This window comes from Daphnia pulex, chromosome 5 (assembly GCF_021134715.1).
Source record: "Daphnia pulex isolate KAP4 chromosome 5, ASM2113471v1".
Lineage (NCBI taxonomy): Eukaryota > Metazoa > Arthropoda > Branchiopoda > Diplostraca > Daphniidae > Daphnia > Daphnia pulex.
Window position 1 is genome coordinate 8100242 of NC_060021.1, and position 19651 is coordinate 8119892.

Consider the following 19651-nt stretch of genomic DNA (forward strand, 5'->3'; position numbering starts at 1 on the left):
ATGCTGCAATCTGGTTTTCTATATATCCCGCCGTCGTTTGCCTTTATGCACGCTCTAGCACACACACACACAACCGGCCCGCCATGCGCACGCGGGCTACCACAAAACTTTCCCTTTTCATTCGCACGGCCGCCATTTTTCTCTCTCTCTCGTGTGTGTTTGTTTCTATTATATAAATAAATTTCTGCGTGTGTGTGTGGGTCCAATGAAAAGAATGCTTATTGATTCAATGGCGTAATTTTTAGTAAATTTTTTCTTGGCGGCTGGACAAATTGTTTGACTGGAAAAAACATACAAGAGCCAAAACGAATAGTTATTTCTTATTCAGAAATTTAAAGAAAAAAAGTTGTTAATTTTTTAGCGTGAGCAAATGGGTCGCCACGGTTTGCGCCGGCGCATCGGTTGACGTCACGCCAAAAATTAAAAAAAAGAAAAAATAAACTCGACGCTCACGCGGGATTCGCCTTGACCCACTAACACCCTGCACTAGACCTACTAAAATAAGATGTGGAAAAGAAAAATAAAACAAAAGCGAAACTGCTTTTTCTCGACACGACACGTACGTATGTGACCCAACTCCTTGGGGGGAAATTCCGACCCCCATTCAGCGGAATATTTTTGGCACTATAAGATTATTTACATTTGAATTAAAGTTAATTTCTACCAGTTAAATAAATCTCTTGCACAAATCTTACGCATTTCTCAAGATAGATTAGCAGGTAATTTGGATGGAAATGTTTTGTTCTAGAAAACATTAAAAGATCATTGGCTGAGCTAGGAAAAATCGGATCAACACAAGTAGCACTACTAATGACGTAAACCTTGAAATGGATAATCGACATCCAATAGCTACGCAATAAAATGGGAAATGGTGTAATAATAAATTTGGGAAAAAAAAACAGATTTCAATAGAAATTTGAAATTAATGAAATATGTCATATCAGGAATTTATTTTCAAATGACTAATTTACGACTTTCATCTTTCTTTGGGTGGGGGGGGGGAATTTTTAAATTTCTCAGAAGGTTACGTGATGAATTTCTCCTCGTGAAGAACGAGATCAGAAATTTTATGGAACGAGTGAAATTTAATGTAAAGTAGGTCTAGTGTAATGGGTCACTGGGACAGCTCCCAACGACACCTCTTTCGCCATATCGATTTTTCCTTTCATTTCAAGGCCTCGGTGGTAGCCAACAACAACAACAGCAGCAGACAGTTAATCACGAATCGAGTCGCATTTAACCCGCCGTCGTGAAGTGCTTCATCCTTGAAAAAAAGCTGGTACCCTTATGAATATCGGGTTGCAATTGAAGGTAGAAATGTAGTATTGTTTTTTGGTTGGGTAATATTCATTTAAAGCTGCTGCTGCAGTATACGTTATATGTATATATACACTTATTCGATTGTCAAGAAGTGGGGTGGTTGGGTGGGAGTTTTGAGGGGGCTGACCCACTTGCCTCATTCCCCACTGACTTTGGCACTACTTTCGCTTTTCCACGCTTTCTTTTTTCGACAGCGAAATGATATTTCTTCTTCGTTCGTTCGGGAATGGCGCAACTTTTAGACGTCTGAATTGAAACCATGAATTCGGGATAATGCCAGTTCTCAAATCGATTCAAGATGGTAAAAAAAAAAAATATAAGAGCGTTCAAGGTTTTCGGGGGGGATATCGTTCGTTCAGTGCCAGTAATCATCATCCCATATTAATTATTTAAATCTAAATTGAAAGCAGATTGAAAAGAAGAAAAAAGTTAATAAGAACCGTGTGGCGAATCTTGTTGGAGCTGGATCAGCATCAGGTGATCCTGGTCGTCGGGATCGTTCGACTGAAGGCAGTTGGTTGTTGATTCGTGGGCGGAAAGAGTTTCGTCTGCTGACGACTGGATGGATTCACGTTTCTGCGGGAAATTAAGACAAACTTCCATCAAGTCTGTTTTATATTTTCATGACAAATGGCGAATGTGGGAGAACCTGCTGCGATAGGAAAATCATGGCGTGTGCCGAAGACAAACGGAGTTCTTTGCTGAGTTCGGCCGACGATTCCGACGACGACGTCGACGACAACTGGGCAATAACATGAACGAGAAATAAACGTGAATCACGCAATTTCCATGGCGACAGTTGTGAAAAATCGACCGGCGGTGTAATATTGATTCGAGAATCGGCAATCACATCAGCCTAAATAACGTGTGTGCAAGTCAAAGAAATATTTTCAATAGCTAGGAACCTGCGATTGCTGAGACCCGTCGGTGCTGCCATCTGACGGCGATCCATTGCGGTCACGCCCGACCACTCCAGCCGACGTCAGCTCCCTGAACGAAGGCAACAAAGCTGCTGCTTCTGCTTGACATTCCATTTCTTTTCTTTTTTTTTCAGTTTCAGTTGACAGTCAATTCGTGATTTCAATTAGAAAATGAAATTGAAATTTCTCTTATTTTTCAAACGATGGGAGATCCTACGACGATTCATCAAGGTCGTTATTTGAATGCATTTCAATCTGTTGGATGTGTCAAGTATGTTGAGAAAGAAAAAACAGAAACAAATTTAGGTCGCTGGGTCGGTTGGTCAATAGGTTACGCGATCACACACACACAGACGATCAAGAAAATCCCGAACTTTAGCCAGTGGCCATTCAAGATAACGACTCGACATGTTTATAATATTTAGAGAAAAAAGAAAAGATGGGAAAAGACACAATGATAGATCAGTGTGTGTATATATATAAAGTAGTAACGTGGCTTAAAAAAGAAGAAGCCTAGAGTTTCACTTTCACTCGAAAATGGAATGGAAAGAAGAGAGAGAGAAACGGTTAAAAAGTCGTAGAGTGGCAGAGAAAGGAATAATAATCGTCGTCGGTTGGAAGCTCCCCGGAGCTGAAACGACCCTGAGGCGATGGGTATATAGAGACCCCACAACCAAACCAACCACTTGTATGTCCCACTGACTCACTGAAAATAACAAAATAAAATATCACACAGACACACCATTCACGCTCTCTCGTTGAAAGAGAAAATGAGGGGATGAAAAACGAAATAAACTAACAACACGACTCACTTTTTTACCCTTTCACGAATGTCATTCAACTAAAAAATTGTGTGCACACAAAGACTCGACAGGATTATATGTACGAAATCACGTTGAGTTTTTGTTTTTCACGCGGGACACACACTGAACGATGGAAATAGGCACAGTTTTTCGTCGGGGTGTATACGGAATTTTTTGATAATTTTCAAAATAAATTGTTTTGGTGTTGGCTGTGTGCACACACACACAGCTCGCGAATACGGTGGCGTGTGTGTGCGGGACTGCTGCACGACTGAAAATGTAGGTCAAGGCCTCGCTCTGCAGTGAGCCAGGGCTCTCTCACGAACCGAATAGTGTGGGCGGCGTTGCCGAAAAAGTCTTTTTTCGCCTCCTCTTCTGCTGCTGTGTGTGTGCTGATTTCCCTTTTCGCTGGCTTGACTTGCGACGGATTTGACACGAAATTATTGCGGGTGCACTCACGGACGACTGAGGGTTCGGGAGCGACGCCTTTACCTCACCAGGTGATGCGTCTCTGATTGGTGCACCTCTCGAGGGCTCGGGTGTTGGCGGGTTATACATGGTGGTAACTTCTTTTTCTACCCTCCCCTTCTTTTTCGTGGTAAAAATTACTTACACAAAAGTCGTAACAAACGGACGCAAATAAGCGACGAGTTTAGGACATTCAGAGCCACCTATCAACCGAAACTAGCAGCTTGACCGAAAGTGTTTTTGTATTTTTTGTCTTCTTTTCGGGTGTACACAATTATTACGAGGCGGGAAGAAAAACAGTTTAAACAGTACGTGTGAGTGTAGTTGTTTGTTTTTTTGGCGTCTTTTTTATTTTGACGGGATTATTTGATAGACGATACAAATGTGGAAAAAAAAAGCTTTTTCATTCAAAATGGAATTTTGAGTTAAGTTATGATGTCTCCATGGCGACGTCAGATTCTGTAAAAATGTTATTTTTCAATGAATACACAAAAGAAAATCTCAGACGTAATGATTCAGGTACTTACTTGGTTCGTCCTCTTCGTTAAACATGAATTCATCTTGAATGTCCTTCAGATACTGGGTGGAACGGGTTTCATCCAGGAATAGCGTGTACGCCTTTTTAATATCTTCTACGGCAATCTATTTAGATAAGAGCATAAAGCAAATGATTAATAACGTGCTGTCTGAATACAGTCTGAATACCAACCTCCATGGCCTTTCGTTTGCGAGCTATGAGATTAGCAACCGTGATGAGCTGAATGGCATAGCGTAAGCTAGTTTCCAAGGAAAGCCTCGTCAAAACGAGTAGAGCATCTTCCGTCATCTCGGCGTCTTCCTCTTCGCACCTGTGCAAAGAAAATATCAATTAAGGCAAAGCCAACGCATCAAATAATTGAAATGATAATTTTACCGGATTTTCAGAATTTGCTTCATTTCCTTTTCCACGTACGGCTGCGTGGCAATGATCACCATCCGATCAAGCAAATCAATTGGGATGCCGTGGGGACTCCGATATTTGGTTCCGCGAATTTTAGTAATTCCACGATTAGTGGCCATAATCAACACTGGCGCCATATCATCTTCCAGAGCACGATTCAAAAATGAAAAACATTCCATGTCTAGCATGTGCACCTACGTCGAGACATGACGGTACGAATAAATATATGCAGGAAGGAGAATGGTATGAAGATTTAATCACAAACTTCATCAATAAATAAAACTCCCGGGACGATTTCCGCTTTGCCCTCTTCGCGCCATTCGGCGACTTTGCTATTGATCTGGTCCCGGACTTCGGATTTGATTTCACCAGTATCCCCTATTGAATGCAAAACAAGAGATTTAATTTTGTAAACTTTCAAGGTCGGGAAATTAAAAATGTATGTGAGCTCACCAGAGAAGAGGGCGAGAAAACCCTGAGTTCTGCTATTGATTACGTCAATCTCGTGCAAGGTGACTGTGTGAGTCACTTCTTTCCGCTTTTGTAATTCGCCTACGTAAATAGAATAGGAGTGGTGTAAGAATATCGTACGATGTCGTCGTCGTCGTCGTAAACCACTTGACCAAAACTGGAATTTAAATAATATACCTTCGGGACACTGAACAAATCTGGTTTGCGGTCCAGTTGCGTCGTAATCCCTAGCCCTAGTGAACGATCGTCCGAGTTTCGAGATCTTGCCAGTGGCTTTGTCGATGGTAATGACGTCTCCAGCTTGGGCCTGAACCACACAAAGATATGTATACAAAATTGAAACACTTTTGTCAAACAAATTACACACCTTTTCCTTGATGAGGGATTCAATCATTTTGTTGCCCAAATCGTACACAGTTTCCATGTCTGTTGTCTTTAATGTCAGCTTTCCAACTTTAGCACCAGTTCCGGTAGCAGGTCTATCAATTTGAACTTCAACAACCTCACCCTCAATGATCTCAGTTTCTTCTCTGTTGAAAACAAATGAAAAATAAGGTTACAAGATTTCTAGGTTGAACAAATTTTGAGTTCACATCTACTTGATTCGAACTCCAATAGATTTTCGAAATGCTTGAGTTAGAGCTTCAGTTTTGCTCATTTCAAGGCTGTAGATTTCCGATCCGGCCATGGATGTGAAAGGTGTGTTGTCCCCGAGAGCCTGTGCCATACCCATGGCAATTGCAGTTTTGCCTAAAAAGTAAACCAAAGTGTTATAAACCAAATAATGGGATGTTTATTGCAGATTCAAAGACAATGTTAACCTGTTCCTGGCTGTCCAGCAATCAATACTGCTCTCCCCGCAATTTTTCCTTCTCTAATCATTTCCAGTACCACACCAGCAGCTCGTCGTGCTGTCAACTGGCCAACCATGCCTTGGGACACCTAACAATCATTTTGATATGTAACTTGTACGATTCTTTTATTCAAATTATTCAAAAGTACTTCTCTTGGTTCCAAAGCATCATCAAGTCCAAGACCTCGAATGTGAGAGTGAGTACCGATTCGTTCAATTCGAGAGAATTCTCGCACTTCTGCTACTTTAACTGATGGGATCGCCTAAAAAATGAAACGATATGGTCCAGAAATAAAAAAAGCACACAAGGGAAACGGAAAAATTAGCCATTTTATCCAAAATAAAGAATTATAACACGTGTATATATTACCGCCATGATTTGCTTTTTACAGTGCGTTGAGTTTCCTATCCTTCCCGTTCAACGCCGGTGGTATCCATGGAAACGGTTTTGAATTGATTGTTCGCTTTACATTCTTTTTTAAAGCATTTGTAATATTATACATCAACATTAAATTTTATTAAATTAAATTATATGAAATTTTAAAACACTTATCGACTTATTTACTACTTTCCTCGAATCTTAAAAAAATTATCAAACATGGCAATGCTGATTTTAGCTCCAACTTTCAAAGGCATAAAAAGGAGCAATGATTTCTTGACAAAAGCTCATTAGCTAGCCTAGTGGCTGTCTGAAACACATCTTTGGTGTCGATTACTACTTCAACGCAAACGTAATCAAATTTTTTTTTAGATTTTTTATGCATATATTCGATTATGATTGTTTTACACAAACCATTTAGCATCTACTGACTTTTTCCAAATGAAAATTTTAGAAAATGTGGAATTCAGAATGTTATAAAGTAAAATTTGTTGGATCAGAGACACGTGCATTTTCAGGACAAACGTTAAGTGAATTCAGTGTACATTGAGTGAGACATAGACTTAGAGAGATTTTCATTTTTGTAACGGGATTCCCAAACGGGAGAGAAAGAGACTTGTGTTACTTTTCACATGGAAAAAATATACCTCGATTTTTGTAAATTTTCATTCTTTTGTAGATGAACAGTTTCATGGTTGACATAGTATTTTAGCAGGGTTGTTACTTTAAATGTAAATAACAAAACAATTATACATTTTTGATTAACCGTGTTTCGCTGTCACCGTCTTCCGTAGTGTAGGTGTTATTCCGCCAGTAAAGTAATCTAAATAGCTCAACAAAACCAACTGAACACTGTTCTTTACCAATTTGCCAGCTAATTTGGTTGTTTTTCTAGGCAAGTCTTTGTCTGAAAGCTAAAAATGGGAAGTAATCGTTCAAAGCATTAGAAAGAGACGACAAAAAATGTGTGCAAATCAATTTGCCATTATATTTATTACGTACTATGTTGTTGATATATATAATCCTTCGGTGAAAATTGCCGCGAAGTCCCAAAACGTGATATTTGTCAATTTTTCTTCCTTCTTCCGCAAAGTTAATTGGGGGCCTGGCTTGTACTACTTCCAGCCGATCTGCAACCTCGTATGTAGTAATTGTTCAACGAATGATTAAGAATTCATTAATTATTTCGTAAAACAAGAGGCTTACCAAAAACGACAAAAGCAGAGCTCCGAATAACAGAGTCTGGGACACCATGTCGCGATTTTGGTTTTAGTCAAAGTGGCCGAAAAATTTAGCCAGGTGTTTGTTTTATACCGCCAAGTTTGTAAAAGGTAACACCTGAAGGCATTGTTTCACTTAAAAAAGAAAATTCTGCGACCCATTTATCAAAGGAAAAAATCCCCTATTCCCTTGGGTGACGAAAACCAAAACTTGATATGTAAATGAAACAAGTTGGTTGTTTTTCAAAAGGTTAAATTGGCAACTAGAAATCATCAGATTTCTATATGTAGATTTATGTTTATACAGTCGCTTTGATGGTATAATAAATTCGACGTTGTCTTTCGACAAGTTGTCCGTCTGATGGCTTCATCGAAGCAAACGTGTAATCATTAATACAAATTGATTCTAGTTACGCTTATCTTGTTCTTTTCACGACAATAATTCAAATACTACAGATAAGAAAATATTCTGCGTAATCAATTGCCAGGTTTATTCAGGATAATTTGGACAATGGGAAGAGGATGCGTAATCCACTTTGTAGACCGGTTTATTCGGGGCATTCCCCCGAGAACTGTAATTGCAGACGTAAAACTGTTTGTAAGGTTGTCCGGGCGTGAAAGGATATCCGTTGTAATCGTCGTAGTATCCAATAGCTGCACAGCCGATGTGAGTAGTTTCAGCCCAAACCATTTGCGTGTAATGGCCAATAACTTTACCGTTGTTTCCACTTTGGCAACCACTTCCAGCGATGCGAGTTCAATATCAAATAGGTTTAAAAAACAGACAGTACGTGTACGTGAACTGACAGTGTTACTTGAAATCCTCAATCTTGCCGCAGTCCATATAAAATCAACTTCCTGGGACCAGCCATCCTTGCCATTAATAATGCTGGTCCAGTCTGACGTGTTTACCAGGTGTGAACTAAATATCATTCCGAGATTTTGGCCATATGCAAATGGCTCCGGTTCTGTTATTGATCACGAATGTAGATAATGAATGCCAACGAATAAAATTGGTCACAATAATTTTTCTACCGTGTTTGTATCTCAGGTGTTGCGCCCATACCCAAGCGGCATTAGCCAGTGCTTCACTCCATTTCTGTGCAGGAAAATTGAATAACAGGTAATTTTGCCAAATCAGTACCTTATTGCTATACGTACCAAGTTGGGTATGAATCCAGCAGCCGGTTGCGGGCCAGGTGAACCTCGAATTTCCTTACCGGATGCGACTCTCTGACGGAGGTCATTGTGCAGATCCAGAATAAGTTTCACGTCTTCCTCTGTGGTTCTCAAATCTATCGGATTAGGCCATTCGCCATTGGCACCTCTGAGCTTGTTATATTTCACCAAGTAATTAGATTCTTTCTATCACTTTATTTTTAGAATATGTTTCTTTTTATTACCAGAATAGACCAGTGCAAATAGGGGTAGTAAGGTAATCGACGGAATGGAACGGCAATGGGCTGATCGGGATCACTGGATGGTATTGGTCGAGAAAGTTGCGTGTTGCAATAATCTAGTTTGATTGGCAAAACCGGATTCTCTTCTAGGCCAGATCAGAACCCGGCAGGGAATTCCCAGTGAGATCGATGATGCGGATAAAGAAAAAGGCCTCGATTCCAAAAAGTTATTTGCGGAGCACTTAACACTTCCAGCTGAAAGAAGGAACATGCATGTAACTAAAAATTGTTATGCGGCTTAATTTTGTATCTTAAAAAATAACGGTAATAATTTCCTACCATGAAGGACAATAGCAGAGACCAATTTTTACGCAGCATCATGCTGTGTCGGTGAATTTAGATTAAAAGACAGGAACGTTTTATTTCCGTCGAGAATGGCGAACTAAGAGAGTTTGCGAAAATTAATCTGAGACATAGTATGCAAGGAACATGAAGTCGTGACCCACATTATAAATTCCCCCGAGTATTCCTTGAAGTGGTCGAAAAATGGTACTAGTCTCAATTCTCGTTCCGTTGATTGCCTTGCGACGGCTGCCTTTGGTGATAAAACGTGTTGAACAATGAGCTCAACACTTTCAGGTGAAACATTCTTGATTGGATGAAGAATGAGGAACTTGTTAGATCATTAATTTTATCAGCACAATTAAAAGAGATAAATGGTTAAGTATTTTTACTAGGAAGTCTCAACTCTCTCAAGGTACCATTTCATGCTAATTCTACCGAGATTCTACAAATAATTTAAATTTTAACGTACAAATAGAAATATTTTTAACGGAGCATATTTCTCTCGGGCTTGTTCTAATTACAACCTGACGCTATAAAACGCTTGTCACGATGCATGCGCTAACTTGCAGAACGGCAATGCAATGCACTTAAATAAAGTTTTCTCGTTCATCGCTTTTTGTAGAATGAAAGTAAGAGAAACCGAGAAAGGTCCTATTTAATTCACGTTGACACCGATCCGTCCTCCGAAAACTGGAAGTGGGTTGCAAATAATTAACTGTGATCTAAAATCTCGCAAAGAAAAGAACTACCGTTTTCTGGAAATTGGTTCGTTGACTTGAAGGTTCAACTGGCTTGGGTCTGGTCTACCGTTCAATTCAACAAATTGCGCGTCAAACAATCATTTTATTTTTTGTCGATAGGTGGCAGTAAGGATAATGAAACGTCCATTTGCCATTTGCCTATTTCGTTCTTCCCATGGCCATGTGTCTAGTGTCTGAAGTGTGACAAGTGTCTCTAGTTTAAGCTTCGATTAGAAGTTTAGAAGTTAGAATTCGTTAGAAGATTCGTTCACGGACTCAGTGAGAGTGTATATTGCAATTTTCTGAATAGTTACGAATTTGCGATTTGAGTTCTTATCAGCTAGCACGATGAGAAGGGCAAGGCCAAAGATAGCCCCCAATTTGGTGTCGGCGGCCCGTTCGTCTAAAAATGCCACAGCAAATAAGGCTTACCAATCAAACGAAGACGTAGCATTAGCATCTCATGTTGAAACGAATTCAACTCCAAAGCCATTAATTCTTCCTAGTTTGGAACGAAATGATGAAGCTACCAGTTCAGAAGAGTCTACCCTGATCATAACTCGTCAGCCTGAACCAGTAAAAATTATTCCCTTGGAACTCTTGGAAATGTCACCTTCTGTAGACAAAGAAAATGTACTACGCACTGTGGTTTCGGATGAGCTTTCTAGAGATGGTCAAGCCAGTAGTTCAGTTAATGAGCCTGGTGTACCTTCCTTTTCCCATTACAAGTCTAAAAACAGAATTCGACCAATCATTATCAATGCACCTCATCGTATAAGGACAATCTCTAGTGCTAGTGAATCTGAAGATGATGCTGCCAAGAAACAGTTGAGGACACAACTCAACTCTCCAGTAAAAAAACCACCGGCCAAAAAAGATAATGTTGACACAACATCTCCATTGCCACCCAAAGCATCTACAGAGAAGGGTAAAAGAGGTAAAAACAAATCTGATCAAAAGACCCCACTCGGGTTAAAAAAGGCTATCATGAAAAGTAAGTTTGCCAGTGGTCCAGTGGATCGTTCCAAGATGACCATGTTTGATCTTATCTACCATAATCCAGATGAGGGTGAGAGACCGTAAGTTCAAAAGAGAGAATAACATAACATGATTGCCACCATTTAAAAATAATTTTTGTTTTGTTGCCAGAAATGCTTCAGAGAAATTAAAGAAACGACTTAAACCTTTTGAGGTCCAAGAGCTGGCAAAAGACCAAGCAGGAAATGCAGAAACTACCGGAAATGCCAACTTGGATGATAGGCTCGCCGAAGAGGAGGAAATGAGAATGATGGAAGAAAATCCAGAGAATTCTGAAAATGAAGGAGGAAAACAGTCAGAAGAGGAAGAAGAAGCCACCATGCCGCAAGTTCGCCTGGGTCCCGATGGAGAAATCCTACTAGACGAGAAAAGTTTGGTAATAGTGTATTATTTAGTTTGTAAGAATATATTGTATAATTAATCAGTCAATTTTTGTATAGGTAATTGATACTAGCGAAACTAAACGTAACAAAAGCCAACTTGCAAACGCTCCAATAATCGTTGAAAATAATCCCACTATGGTGAATTATGGTTCATGGCGTAAGAGGCGACGTGCTGACCGTTGGAGCATGGAAGGTTACAAAATTTAATTTTTAGATCACTCAAGTCAATTCCTAACATATTTTCTCTATTAGAAACCTCTCGCTTCTATCTAGCACTGAAAATGCTAGGTACCGATTTCTCATTGATGGAACCGCTTTTTCCCGGCCGTGACCGTGTTGATCTGAAGCGGAAGTTCAAGTCCGAAGAGAAAACGAATTCTGCCTTGGTTGACAAACATATCTCTAACCAGATACCATTCGACATAACCCAGTTCAGGGATGAATCACCAGGTAAATTTTTTTTATTGTAATTGCATTATAATGTCTTCATCATTAAATGTATATTCTCAAATAGGAGAGGATTCGAGCGGCCTTGAAAACGAAATCCAAGATAAATCAAGAAAAGATGCCAGTAAACATACCAAGACCACTGACAAAAAGTCAAAGGGGAAAAACAATAAAAAAGAAAAGGCTTTGAAGAAAACCGTGAGCGTCCAAGAACAAGTTTCAGTTGCATCTATCAGGTCGGATAAGAAAACAACACACGGAGAATCTGAAGAAGAGATGGCACCCCCTGCGAAAAAAGGCCGGAAGGGGAAAGCCACTGAATCTCGAGTGTCTACAAGAGGTCGAAAGACGAATATTGGATCCCGATCTGGTAAAATAACGCGAAGAAAGAATGTAAAGCCTCTTGATTCTGATGACGAACAATCAGAAACCCTACTGAGAATGATGCTTTAGAACCAGCAAATTGTTCGAAGGATGCTAACCCTGCTGCTCCAAATTCAAATAATCCACTCGAGAATTAACTTAATTCTCCCCTTCATTGGTCCATGTCTAACGTATAGCCGAACCGCTTGAACCGGTCCCCTTACAAGATCGATTTTACCCTTTGAATTTTGCCCAATCCTTAATTATTAATTTTGTGTGTGTGTGTATGTTGTTGCCATCAAAAATTGAATACCTAACTGTTTACTGCTTTTAAGGCCAGTGAGTAAGGAACAACGCATATTTATACAGAATTGTTATTTGAAAATTTTCACATTCCACATAGAATTGAAGTGCTTAATCAATTGTAATAATATGACATGTAAAATTACAAGAAACTCAGAAGCTGCACAGAAGAATCTTCATAATTTTGGATATGAACTTTTCTGGCAGTGTTCATTTTCAAACTACTTGAGGAGTCATTTCTAAATGTGTTGGTTTTGTCTGGTGTTTCGTTTACTCACTACGGTGCATTACAATATGACGGCAATTCCAGCCACTGCAACGAGGTAAGGGCAACAAAACAGGTATCAAAACATCAGCAGGATGGCTGACGGGGTACGAGTAACTTGAACGAGAAGAAAAAAATTCACAAAACCATTTCGAACCAATTTTACGAACAAGCTTCAGATGTCAACCGCCTAATAAGTAATAAGGTGGAAGATTCACGGATGAAAATTTAAAAGCCTTTAAAATACAAACTCGGCCATTTAGTCGATGGCCAATAAAATTATTGCATGTAAACAGAATAAAACCGCCGTCCTAGTAAATGACAAACAACATCCTAAATCCTATTCCTTTGATAACCATGGCCATTTATTCCGAGTTAGGAGTTTGTTCTCTGCAATTCTTCATCGATTCAGGCGTTCACCATCAACAAGTATTTCTGCCATCACAATGTTTGGCAACGTTGCATACTCAAAATGGCGTTCAAGAATCAAGAGGAGTAGAACAATAGCCTACGTGAGTAGAAGTCAAGAATCGTCAAAATCTGGAAAATCTTGGTCAAAAAGAAAACGCCAAAACGGTGATGCATATCCACAATGTATCGTGGAAGAAATAATAAGAGAAGAAATAGGTGGTATGTACAAAATCATTGTTGATAAAACCGTAATAATGTAAGGTTGAAAATTTAGTATCGGATTGCTGAAACATGCTAATGGCATACAGTAAGATTAAATGTGTATACATAAGCTTCTGTAATGTTCTTTTATTAGTAGTCTTTGTTAATTTAAAGGCATTCTTGAATGGAATAGTCAAAGTTACAGCACCCACAAGTGGTAAATTGATCAGACCCCAAGTAATTTGGTGTTTCGTCATGATGTAGTCAGATGGGAAAGCAAGGCATGTGTTGATGGCAAATTCTGGAGCAAAATTTTCTCTTTTAAATGCTTGAATATTTTCATTCTCTAAATGCGTAACCGTTTTAAAACTAATAATAACAAAAATAAGTCTTAAGTACCAAATCAATGTAAAATACTAAATGAAAGTACTGAAGACAGTTGCATGGCAACTCAATTTCATAGATGTCAATTTTTTTGCCAAGCCAAATTTTTATAAACCCAGATCCTTGTGTTTGTCCTTGCAAGATTTTCTGCTTACTGTTCAACTGCTCCTTCAACTCGGTTATCTCCGTGGTTAGTTTTGATTCAATCTTGTGGGGGTCGTCTTTACTCGTCGAAGTCATATCTTGTGAAGTAGCCAACTTAAGAATCAGTTCATCGTTTTCAAAGACGTTTGCTGTAATTTCTTGTTGTTTGTCGTAGCCGTCAGTCGCTGTATTTCCTACAATTTTAAACTCAACGTAGTAGCTCATCATCTTCGTTTCTGGTTTCTATTGCTTTTTTTTTTTCTGGATATCCGATTCGTAGGTTTACTCAGCGACAGTTTCCTTCAATGATTTCACCACCTCTTTAAGCATCTCGTTCTCCTGAACCACCTCTTCAAAACCCTGCACTACGGCACTAAGATTCTGGTACATTTGTTGAAATATTCCAATCTGGTTTTTAAAATACTCGTGGTCGTTTTCTAAATTTCGCATCGTACGATAATAACCGAAGGGTCCGTGCGAAATCTAGAAAATGTGTTGTCGTTGTCACCGGGAAATGTCCAGAAAATATGGAAATGAAGGTGTAAACAATTCTTTCTAGCTGCATAATTGATATTTTTATGTTTGTGATTATAGTATCTGTTTGAATGCAGGTTCTGAGAGCTCCAGTGATTGCTGCTGTTCATTCGCCTGCTAGCCTGGCTGCTAGATAATATCAACAAAATCTTAAAAAAAAAAAGATCTCTTTATCTGTTGGCTAGGTATCCAATAATTTAGATTTCAAGATCCTTCCCTAAATAATTTTAAAAACTGATCTCGTTTTCATTCCCAATATATTGTAGGGTTCTGTCACCTGGATTTAATCTTTTTACAAGGTAAGACCACAAGAAGAGAAAAAAACATCCCCTGTTTAATAAGAAGCAAGAAGCGTTTTCCGTTTAGGTTTCCATCTCTCATATTGGTCATACAGAAGCAGTCAACACTCAAGTTCAACGGCGTACAACCGTTCAACATTGTCCCACGCCTTGCTGGTAGGTAGTTGATCTGGCTTATGCTTATCCTGAACGTATTTTCTCTTAGTTTTTTGTTTTCTTTTAATGCTACAGTGCATTAGTGTTAGTAGATGTGTGAGTAAGAGAGATTTAGTTGGTAGTTATGTTAAGTTAAACGCCATGGTGATCTAGTGTGGAGCAAGTAGAAATCAAACCAGGGACCTTTGGGATCAACACTAGGTGCTGTAACAGTAAAACCATGGTCGTTTATGGTCTGAACTATTTCCGGAAGTCGCAAATATTCTTAAAAGGCTGAGTGTGTTCTGGAAAGTTTCACAATTCACTCTCATTGAGGGTGGTAATAATGACTTAGTGGTACAGTCTGCATCTGCCATGCCCGTGATCGAATCCTGTCGGAAACATTAGGAAAAATCATCAGATATTGATATGACATCAAATTTTTGGAACGGGTCCGTATTCTTTAAAACAATCTATTTATTTTGCTCACATACCTCTAGCACCTGCTTTATTATTGCTTTTACGTAGGGTTTGGCTCTTTAAAAAGAAAAAGATGATTGGTATTTATTTTATTTTTCTTCGATTTAAAAAGTAAACGACGAACTTTTCGCGCGTGCTCGAATTGCGAAACTACTTTGTCATGTGCAAAATTGGACTTGCTACAAAAGTCGAATTCGCATTGGGACGTTTTGAAAGATTTTAAAAGTAATGCAGGAAAGAGAATGAGGGCAATATACAAAATTGCTATTTCTTAAAAAACCAGTTGCCCAAACAAACATTGTGTGTATTTGTATCCGACTTGGCTTATTCTCTGATGTTGTTTGTTCCTCCCCTTTTCATTAATAATGACTGCTATTTGCATTCCAACACCCAGACGAACGAGTAATTCAAATGACATTTTTTAGGTGCCATTGAAAACTCGAATCGCCCAGATGTGTTCCCTCACAGTCCAGTGCTGTTAGTAGAAGAGTTGAAACTGACATCGCGAGGATCCTTCTTCTCGACACCAGCAAACACCTTCTTGCTAGAAAACATGACAGAGCACTGACTCGGATGCCTGACTCTCGGCAGCAGCAGCCAACTCAACGGGGGAACATGATGATAATTTCCAGAATTCGACAAGAAGGTAGGCAGACACAAAAAATTATAATGAATAGTTCGTTGAAAGTGTTTTAGCTTTCTTTTTCACAGCTTTGCCGCTTGTTTTTATGTTGATTGACAGCAAATTTATGTATCCATCATCGTCCTGCGACTTCTGGGTCTTGGTCTTGACGAACAATTTTCCAATCTAATAAGTTTAGTTCCCTTTATCCCCTTTTCGGTTTTGGTCGTGCCGTAATTCATCGATTCGCCTTCTGTTTTCGTAGCTTTAGCTGCGTTTTCGGTGTGTTTAACTGCTTATTTCAGTACTGCCAGAGCTTCGATAGCGCTTCCACTTGCTCTTCAGCTAACTTTATCGGTTTTTGCGCGCAAGACAAAAGTTTCCTCTTGGGTGCCCAAAAGTTTTTGATTCTCTTGTTTTACTCTGTGTAGTTTTTTTTCGGGAATCTTCAGCCTCCTTCTTCAGGTCGTCAATATTTAACTCTTAACTCTCGCAAAGATGTTTCGTCTTCCAGTTCCAAATTTACGGATGGTTAGTTCGTCGTTTTTGGTTATTTTTTCTGTAAGACGTATCTTTGACAGATTTCAAGTTCGCGTTTAGTAGGCCGTTTTCGTCGTTGATGCGTTCTAGCTTCGACATCTTTGATGATAGGGTCTCATTTTGATTTTCCATTTTAGCTTTCAAATTGGCCACTTCAATTCGAAGCTGAGATTCGGTGGCTTCCCACCACGTCGAGGCAATGTTCAGCATTTATCTTTCTTGAGTTCGTCGATGTGAGATTCGAATGCAGTTAACTCTCTTTTTAGTTGAGTCTAGTTTTTGTGCTTCCTCGGCTTCTTCCGTGGACAGGATAGCAGCGTCGCGTGCCTCGGAAATGCGTCGATTTTCCGCAAGTTGTTCCGTTGTTCTTTTAAATTCTCCTAACTCGGTTTCTAGCTGCCTTTCTAGACTTGTTAAAGCCAGAGATTTCTGAGGGGCTAGTTTAAGTTCCACTCTTGATTTGTGGATCTCCTCGACTTCCTTATCGTCGACAACTTTTTGGCCTGCAGGGTAGAATCCAAGGTCGCTTCTTTTTCTTTCAAGATTGTCTACTTACTGCTCAATTGATCCTTTAATTCGGTCAGTTCGGTCGGTTTTGATTTAATCATGCGAGAGTTGTCTTTACTCGTCGAAGCCATGTCTGGTGAAGTAGCCAACTTTAGAATCGATTCATCGTTTTTCAAAGACGTTTCTGTAAATTTCTTGTTCAGTTCGTTTGTCCTAGCTGTCAGGCGCTGTATTTCCTCCAATTTTAAACTCAATTTAGTAGCCGACGTCTCAAGATCGGTTTTCAGCTTGGAATTTTCGTCTGAGTTGGTTTCGTTCATCTGTCGTTAAAGAGATCATCTTCGTTTCCAGTTTCTCTTGCTTTTTTTTACTGATATTTCTGGATATCCGATTCGTACTCAGCGACAGTTCCCTTCAAATATTTCACCTTTTTAAGTATTTCGTTCTCCTGAACCAACTCTTCAAAGCTCTGCCCTACGGTACTTAGATTCTGAAATCTTTGCTGATTTGTTCCAATCTGGTTTTTGAAAGACTGGTGGTCGTGTTCTAGATTTTGCACTGTTACTGTCGTTGTCGCTGATAAATGATTTACCTTTGTCTTTTCGGTATTCTTATCCACAGACGCAGCACACAAGATTGGTGATACTGAAAACATTTGTTTTTGTATACTACTACACAAAGTTCGGATGAATTTGGAGTCATCAGCTTCCTGAAAATTGTGTTTCAAAAATAGGTATTAGATAATGTTCCCACATTTGGGTTAACTTTATTAGATTAACAATATAAAGTTTTTTTTTTTTTTTCCATACAGCATTTCCATCGATGAAGATTAATTTCATTTTGGTTATATTCCTAATTGTTCCCGTATTTGTTGTCCAATGTGACATGTTGCAGCCTATGCTGGTGAAAGTTTTTCTATTTTGTTCAATTGTTTTTGTGTTTTATTGGTGATACGTTAAGAAGGAAAAAAAAAAGAAATATGGGGAGGTTTATGTAAACCAAATAAAACACACTTTCGGGATTTTGAAAGTAACGAGGGGGGAGATTTATCAGATGATAAAATTTTTCTTTCTCTATATTATAACATACACTATAAATACCACATCTGTTTCAAAAATATTTATCTTTTGAAATAACTACGAATCTACGTCTACACAAATTATCAATGTTCAAATCCAACTATCTCTCTTCGGTTTTCAAACAATATAAGAGCAGCGAAGGATCAAATCTTACATTTTCCTAAATTAGAACTCAAATGGTGGTCACCAAAACAAATTTAATGGTAGCATTGTCTTGCAGTTGTCTTCAAAACATCATAGAGCTAGATCTGGGGAAGGTAGCAATATTAGCAATATTTTAGAGATTTATTACTACAACTTGAGAGCAAAAAGTTAACCTGAAATTTAATACATATAAAATGCCACAGTAATAATTTTAAATGCTGGATAAAATAAGTACTTTACAAATAGAAACAATAAAAATTTGGCTTTGAAAGACAGCTTGCACTATTGCAATTTACCGTTTGATCTGTTTTCACAAGCACTTAGGCAGCACATAGGTCACACAAATACTTCAGCTGAAATTTTCTGAAAACATTAAGCGATTTAAGCCAAGAATGCAAAAAGATAATGTGATAATAAAATGATAATAAATGTGTGCTTAAATATACCTCAAAATCCTAATCTGAATTTGTTTAAATTTTTTAAATTAACTTATGATGTGTGATGTGATTTTTAACTTAACTAAGGAACAGACAAAGTTTCCCAAGAGGAATCTATTTAGTAGGGCTTTTAGCCCAGACAAGCTAATGTTCCAATGCTGCTCTCCAATCATCAATGGCCATCGAAACCTACAGAAAAAAGAAATATTTGTCACAGGTTAGGCAAAGTGTTGACAGGAATAAAGGTAAAAGTGTGATACAGGTGATTATTAAAAGAATCAGATGCCCAGTCTCTAGTGTGAGGATCGCATGAACCCGGAACATGCTGTTGTTGTGAGACAGGGTAGTGTGGAAAGGATTTTTCATCTTTTGACTTTACATTTGCTGTTGCATTGTAGATGTAGCCTAGTAGAATGCCACATTGAATAGAAACACATTCTGAATAACGGGCACCAACTGGGTGTTTTTCCTTTCAGCAATCCACTGTCCAGCACTGTTGCCCAGGTGCTTAAACGTCTGGAATCACTTGCAGAGACAACATGAACGGATATCTGTCTTGAGTGCCTTTTCCTCAGTGTAAAAGTTGGACTGGCGTCCATTATCACCTTGGGGATTTCGTCTGTTGTGAATTTGTGATGTGTGTTGTGTCATTGTGTGATGCTGCGTGGTGGCTTCTTGGTGAAATTTGACAAGGGGAACATTACGTGAGTATGAAAATTATTTGTTGTTACCTTTGTTTGTAAATTTCTTAATTGAGTGTCACCGAGCTAGAGCGGACATTGTTTTCATGATACTTTTAATTTAAACGTTTCTTCTTTCTGACGCTAGACGGCATGGCCTTTGATGATAATTTTTACCTGTCAGAAATAGACTTTGCACCTCTCTGAAGAAATTTCTCGCTACTACTACAAAGAACTTTTTTGTGATAACTGTCAGTTTCTGTTTCAGCAACAAAGCTCACTTGTTAGATTTTTAATAATGTGTTTTTTTTTCTACTTCCGGTTTTCTACTTTTCAGTCAGTAGTTCAGTAAATATTCATTCGACGTCCAAAATAACCACATATTCGTGATCCTCG

General features: G+C 38.8%; 5 protein-coding genes and 2 long non-coding RNA genes across 10 annotated transcripts; 3 read left to right on the plus strand and 4 right to left on the minus strand.

Moving 5' to 3' along the window:
* Positions 1 to 981: 981 nt before the first annotated feature.
* LOC124194161 lies at positions 982 to 3564 on the minus strand. Its single transcript, XM_046588224.1, has 3 exons — positions 2226 to 3564; positions 1970 to 2062; positions 982 to 1896 (listed from the first exon to the last, which is right to left on the minus strand). Exons 1-3 carry the CDS (start codon positions 2352 to 2354, stop codon positions 1750 to 1752), a joined length of 369 nt encoding a protein of 122 aa, XP_046444180.1. The 5' UTR covers positions 2355 to 3564; the 3' UTR covers positions 982 to 1749.
* Positions 3565 to 3735: 171 nt separating this feature from the next.
* Positions 3736 to 6247, minus strand: LOC124194158 (ruvB-like 2). The gene is made up of 12 exons (XM_046588219.1): positions 6146 to 6247; positions 5925 to 6038; positions 5744 to 5864; positions 5522 to 5672; positions 5290 to 5452; positions 5100 to 5229; positions 4905 to 5003; positions 4717 to 4829; positions 4425 to 4645; positions 4221 to 4359; positions 4039 to 4153; positions 3736 to 3970 (listed from the first exon to the last, which is right to left on the minus strand). Exons 1-12 carry the CDS (start codon positions 6149 to 6151, stop codon positions 3942 to 3944), a joined length of 1401 nt encoding a protein of 466 aa, XP_046444175.1. The 5' UTR covers positions 6152 to 6247; the 3' UTR covers positions 3736 to 3941.
* On the plus strand, positions 5483 to 6029 carry LOC124194163. Its single transcript, XR_006874616.1, has 2 exons — positions 5483 to 5621; positions 5725 to 6029. It is a non-coding gene; the product is annotated as an uncharacterized LOC124194163 (long non-coding RNA).
* Positions 6248 to 6515: 268 nt separating the features above from the next.
* On the minus strand, positions 6516 to 7435 carry LOC124194162. The gene is made up of 3 exons (XM_046588225.1): positions 7361 to 7435; positions 7157 to 7291; positions 6516 to 7068 (listed from the first exon to the last, which is right to left on the minus strand). Exons 1-3 carry the CDS (start codon positions 7406 to 7408, stop codon positions 6916 to 6918), a joined length of 336 nt encoding a protein of 111 aa, XP_046444181.1. The 5' UTR covers positions 7409 to 7435; the 3' UTR covers positions 6516 to 6915.
* Positions 7436 to 7741: 306 nt separating this feature from the next.
* On the minus strand, positions 7742 to 8703 carry LOC124194829 (venom allergen 5-like; the record flags this gene model as incomplete). Its single annotated transcript, XM_046589214.1, has 3 exons — positions 7742 to 8342; positions 8410 to 8473; positions 8536 to 8703. Coding segments are annotated over 3 exons (723 nt in total), but the record flags the coding sequence as incomplete, so codon positions are not given.
* Positions 8704 to 10006: 1303 nt separating this feature from the next.
* On the plus strand, positions 10007 to 12617 carry LOC124194164 (transcription factor TFIIIB component B'' homolog). Its single transcript, XM_046588226.1, has 5 exons — positions 10007 to 10938; positions 11009 to 11273; positions 11338 to 11473; positions 11533 to 11730; positions 11795 to 12617. Exons 1-5 carry the CDS (start codon positions 10208 to 10210, stop codon positions 12178 to 12180), a joined length of 1716 nt encoding a protein of 571 aa, XP_046444182.1. The 5' UTR covers positions 10007 to 10207; the 3' UTR covers positions 12181 to 12617.
* A 505-nt stretch (positions 12618 to 13122) lies between these two features.
* LOC124194165 lies at positions 13123 to 18597 on the plus strand. Of its 4 annotated transcripts, XR_006874620.1 has the most exons (9): positions 13123 to 13288; positions 14079 to 14182; positions 14268 to 14337; positions 14410 to 14517; positions 14599 to 14631; positions 14685 to 14787; positions 15672 to 15892; positions 17537 to 17648; positions 17727 to 18597. It is a non-coding gene; the product is annotated as an uncharacterized LOC124194165 (long non-coding RNA). The 4 variants fall into 4 exon arrangements; XR_006874619.1 differs by lacking the exon at positions 14268 to 14337 and having other exon boundaries at positions 13124 to 13288; XR_006874618.1 differs by lacking the exons at positions 14079 to 14182; positions 14268 to 14337 and having other exon boundaries at positions 13126 to 13288; positions 14699 to 14787.
* The last annotated feature ends 1054 nt before the right edge of the window (positions 18598 to 19651 follow it).